The sequence below is a fragment of the Charadrius vociferus genome, unplaced genomic scaffold (genome assembly GCF_000708025.1).
Source record: "Charadrius vociferus isolate BGI_N301 unplaced genomic scaffold, ASM70802v2 scaffold32, whole genome shotgun sequence".
NCBI classification, from domain to species: domain Eukaryota; kingdom Metazoa; phylum Chordata; class Aves; order Charadriiformes; family Charadriidae; genus Charadrius; species Charadrius vociferus.
This window is the reverse complement of record NW_009647856.1, coordinates 12,240,783-12,245,795: the sequence shown is the minus strand read 5'-3', so window position 1 is coordinate 12,245,795 and position 5,013 is coordinate 12,240,783. Positions and strand designations below refer to the sequence as shown.

The 5,013-nt window shown below is 42.4% G+C and overlaps 1 protein-coding gene across 1 annotated transcript in view; it reads right to left on the bottom strand.

The window, feature by feature from the left end:
* NET1 (neuroepithelial cell transforming 1) overlaps nucleotides 1-5,013 on the bottom strand; it is a 31,226-nt gene that overhangs the window by 25,781 nt on the left and 432 nt on the right. Inside the window, exon 2 of the mRNA XM_009883024.1 lies at nucleotides 2,778-2,837. Coding sequence (XP_009881326.1) covers nucleotides 2,778-2,837 — 60 coding nt within the window. The remainder of the gene's footprint in view (nucleotides 1-2,777; nucleotides 2,838-5,013) is intronic.

Below are 5,013 nucleotides of genomic sequence, written 5' to 3'. Positions count from 1 at the left end.
AAAAGGTTTGTGCAGGGTGGGGTGTTCTGGATTGGTATTTGGAAAATAGAAGTCAACCACCCAGAAAATACTTTTGCACTTCTACCAGCCAATGCAGAGCAACAAGATAAATGTTATATGAAATGTACCTTATTGGAAGCAAGCTGTGAAGGAGTACAAGATGCTTTCGGTGATGAGGAAAACATTTTATGCAGCAAATGTAGACTGCACAGGTGAGCTTATTAGCACTTTTCCTCCAGAAATATATTTCTATGCTGACCCTTTGCTTAGCATACATCTGTCAATACAAACGACACAGTATTTTACTTCAAACTCAAATCTGAGAAGAAATCTAACCAACTGCCGAATGCTTGACCTGGTTCAGCGCTCCTCACTCCAGGAAGGACCAGTGTCCAGGCAGCAGATTTTGTTTCTTGGGATGACCCAAGGAGATGACCCAAACCTGTTATCTGAAATCTGGTATCAAAAAGACAAAACCACTACACGCAAGAAGGGCATCTTCTCTTCACTCCCCACTCATAGTGAAGGAATGTGTCGGCCACATATAAAAGACTGAGGTAGCCTTTAGCAGAAAATGATATACTTTGATCAGGACAGAAAGTGAGAGCTGTTCAGCCACCTCAGTAGGTGACACAGAATAGGAGCAACACTTCCCTACAGCTTCTAGGGTTGCTGAAGTCCCTTCAGGACCTGTTTAGGGAGCATTTCACCCGCTCCAAGGGTTTGAGCAAGGCAGGTGCCATATAAGCAGTGCAAACACTAAGCGAGAAGCATCTGCAGTAGAAAACCAGGAAGCAGGAACATCGTCATGGGTTTCAAAGCGGTTAGAATACTAAATATACCATCTATGTTATATATATGTACACATAGATTTAGATAACCAAACATATAGGTATCGACAATAAATACCTAAAATTTATTAAAATGTATAAATAATAAAAAAAGGTGCTCGTTCAAAGTACCATATGCACAAATTAAGACTTACGTAAAACCAGAGGAAACTTTTCCTCAGACCACATGACCTTCAGGTACCTTAGGATCAGCCAAAGCCTTTTAATACAATCACGGTGTCTGTGACACTGCTCCAGAAAGGAAAGTGGCATTTCCAAGAGCTGCATACCAGTACACTGAATGCTAGATGGAGCAGAAACTTCTGGAAGGGAACATTCTTTGGGATTTATAAGAGTACATACAGCTCAGGAAGAAAATCTGGGAATGAACATCAGATTTCTTTGCAATTTAAAATAGAGTCATTTTTTTTCTCATGAGAAAAAAATCCTTATTGTGTAATCCCAACATCTAACCTGCTAGGCTGCCCAGACCAAAATTTATGAGTTTGATTAAACCTTCCTTGACTACAGATAGAAGAGCAAAGAGATAATTAATGGTCTGCAAACTGTGCCCTGCGCAGCTATAAAGAGCTACCAGAACAGACTAAGCCTCAGTCTCTAAGGCAGGAGCACAATTTTATTCCATGAATCTTGATTTCCAACACCAGAAGCAGCCAAATTGCGGTCTCAAAGCCACACGAGGCTTATAAACTGTTCAGAGTAACTTCCAGTCAACCCAGTATGGATGTGGGCTGCTTCTAGCGGCCCCAGCTGCATTGCCTGGGGTCCTGGGTGCATCTCGAGCTGCGTCCACCTACTTGTGGGGAGCAAGGTACGAAGCTGCCATTGAGGATAAGCAGGAGGTTGGCCCATTTGTACTAGTGCGCTCATCTTCCCACCAAATGGAGATTTTATGGGGTATAATCAAGTACGATTGGCTACAGCAGCCTTTCAGAAAGCTCAAATTTAAAAGTATTGTGCAACTATGATTGTGTCTGCTAACGCTCATAGGTTTAAAGCAACCACCGTAGACTTCCATTTACTGCCCAACGTGTTTCATTCCTATTATACAGGCATTATAAGAAGGTTTTAATCCAAAGCAGTGTTTTATTTTGGCATGCACATTGTAAGGCATGTACCTCGTGGGACTGCCTGTGCAGTATTTCAGATACCCCTCTGCTCAAGCTGGGGTGGGACCCATGCAGCTAAATGTGCGAGATGCCTCCCACTCTGGCCTCCCCGCTGTCCTTGAAGAAGGCTTTTCTTGGTGTCACCTGGGAACCTGCCTGATGGTGTCTTTCAAAAGACAACCTGCAGAGATGATCACACAGCTATTAACCTCTCTACTGCTACTGCTCAATATCAAGACTACATAGCCACTATTCTTTCATGAAAAGGAGAAATGATCGCATATGAGAGGCATTAACTTGGAAACCTCAGCGTTTTAAAATAACTGGTAGGTGTGGGGAGTACAATAGGATTAAGGTTCAAAAATCTACAGGCAGCTTTGTTTCCAGTTGTCCACAAGAGTTGGAGAGAAATTTCTCCATCTCAGACTCCATCATCTAAACTTTCTCCCTTGGTCACTCAGCTGTAGGGAGAAATACAGCTAATACCTCCCACAAAAGGCGTGTAATATAGTAATATCTGCCTCAGGTAAAAAGTTCCCTTCAGTCCTCCAAACACCCAGCACAGATCTCCTGCAACAACAGAGCCCGTTATAGACCGGCTGCTCTTTCCTCCTCTTCAATGGTCTAGTAAGAGGACTCAATCAAGAGACGAGGGCGAAGTAGAAATCAGAAACTGCTTCTTCTCATGTGCCACCAACATCAACAGTGTTCTGGGAGTAGGAATTCTTCTATTTGTTCTAGCTCGTGGTATCACAGCCATTTCCTGACCATCTTTTGTTAATAGGAATGAGCTTTTTGTGGTGTAAAGAGATCTTACTGATGCTCCTTTCTTTTTCAAGTCTTTGGTGTAGTGCGGGGAGCTGAGATCTGCCAGGAGCTGTCAGGAGCGGTAAACGGACAGACACAGAGGGAAGCAGACCCTTGTGCTAAGTGGAAAGAAAGTCTTTAGGAAGGTGGCCTCTGTCATCTCAAAGCTTCATCACATCTCCTGGTATCCCCTCCCCAGGGCTTGCTAACCAAGCCCTGATGAGGTACCATTTAAGCAAAGATCATTGGGGTGATTTCCTGGAGAATTGCTTGAATTTTTGCTCTGCCTGTAGCTCTGCTAGAGCCTGCAAAGCTCTTCAAAACTACAGAGCCAAATTTAGTCACCTGCATGACTACCATGCGTATTACATGCAAATGGATGAATCATGATTACAGCGCTCGGATGGGCGTCCCTTGCAAGGTCTGTCAAGAATCTGAAGACAGCGCTGGTGAATTAAAGGTCAGCAATGACCGTAAAAGCAATCCTGGAAGTTTTACCTAACGTATCTCACAACCCAACATGAGAAGCAGCAGAGCTGTGTGACAGAGCACTGCTGTTGGTCATTGCTCACCCTGTACAATTAATTGGAACAAGTTAGCGGTGGCCTGGATGTAATGTTTTAGTACCCAAAGACAGCAGAATAAATTATTGTGCTGGTGCCAACAGTTGGATATAGTTAATTACTGTGTTTACTGCAAAGCTGTTGCAACAGCCCAGCCCAGTTGTAGGGACATCCATAGATATCCCTGCTGTGTCACCCAAACAAAAAGACTAAAGTTGTGTTCAGTCACTTCATTGAGAAAGATTCTTCTTGATAAGACTGTCTCCAGCATAATTTCCTTCTTTAAGACAGGATGAGCAGATACAGACTCTTTCCTTATCTTACCATGCTCAAGACAAGCAGAAAGTGTTAATTATAGCTGGCTGATTCACGTAACTTTGAAACCTATTTCAAAGTGATTAATAACTTCGGGGTTATGAAGACCATTACGTGAACACACAAAAATAATTTTTGAGATGTAAAATGTTGCGACAATGCACTGGTAAAGCAAATCTCTCCACACTAAGAGCAGGGGAAGGACAATCTTCTTGCGACTGTACAGAAAGAACAAACACTTCTGTTTTGGTACCCTCTGTTTTCTTCAAGAAATGAATGTTCCAGGCTGCTTACCAGCAAATGATGATACTGCCAACCTTGCCAAGAGTAAATCTTTCCAGAGCCTGTTAAAATAGAGATTGCCATGCTGATGGTCCAAAGAGAGATTAGCTATGAAATATTTTAACCTTAAAAGAGCACGTGTCATTTGTATTTTCAAGTTGGCCTGCGAACAGGTTTAGAAAACCAGCTACCAACATTGAGAGAGGCAGGAGAAGTCCTGAACGCAAAACCTGTTTGGCAACATAGCAAGGGAGGAGATGGGGCCCCAATAATCTTAATAGAGGAAGTTTGGGCAATTTAGTAGATAACATATTGATAAAGGCAAGTGAGCAGACTCAATTGTTTCACATTTAGCCAGACTAAGGAAACAGTCATTGTTCACCGCCTTCCTTGAATAAACATCAGGATCCTCTCACCAGCACAGGACGCTATGGAATGAAGCAATGGCAGTGAGCACTTGGCCAAATTTATTCTCAAATTTTAATTTCAAGGTTGATGATTGCCTTCAGAGCTGGATGTGTTTTGTAGTTCAGAAGGGAGGGGTAAATAGCAGTGAAAAAACACACCTCATCTTAAATCAATTTATCAAAAAGCCGATGTTTCTGTCAAGTGCTGTGTTGCTTCTTAAGCATCTTTTTATAGTCTTCTCCAGAGACAGTTTTTTTTTTGTGTTGACTTTTGCTTTTTTTTTTCCGGGGGGGGGGAGGCCATAAAAGAGATTTTGGGGTCAACAAAAATCCAAAAGACATCCACAAAGGGCATGCTAGAATAGATTCCCATTAGTCAGACTTGAGGATAAAGCACAGAAAAGCTTCACTCATCAGGTTAGAGCAACTTCCCATTAATGTTATTTGAAACATTTTTCTCCCTTTTTACTGTAAATCTGTACCGCCTAGTCAGCATCATTCGACAGTCTGCACTCTTTTTTTACTTATTTTTGATGACTTATCCAGGAAACTGCAGAAAAGCTTTGATCTGGCAGTTGTCTTAACTTTAAAAAGTTCCAAAATACATTCTTCAGACTGGGCAGCAATTCTGTGTTTCCTTCCCCTCTGACTTCCAGCCCCCCCCCCCCCCCCCTCTTTT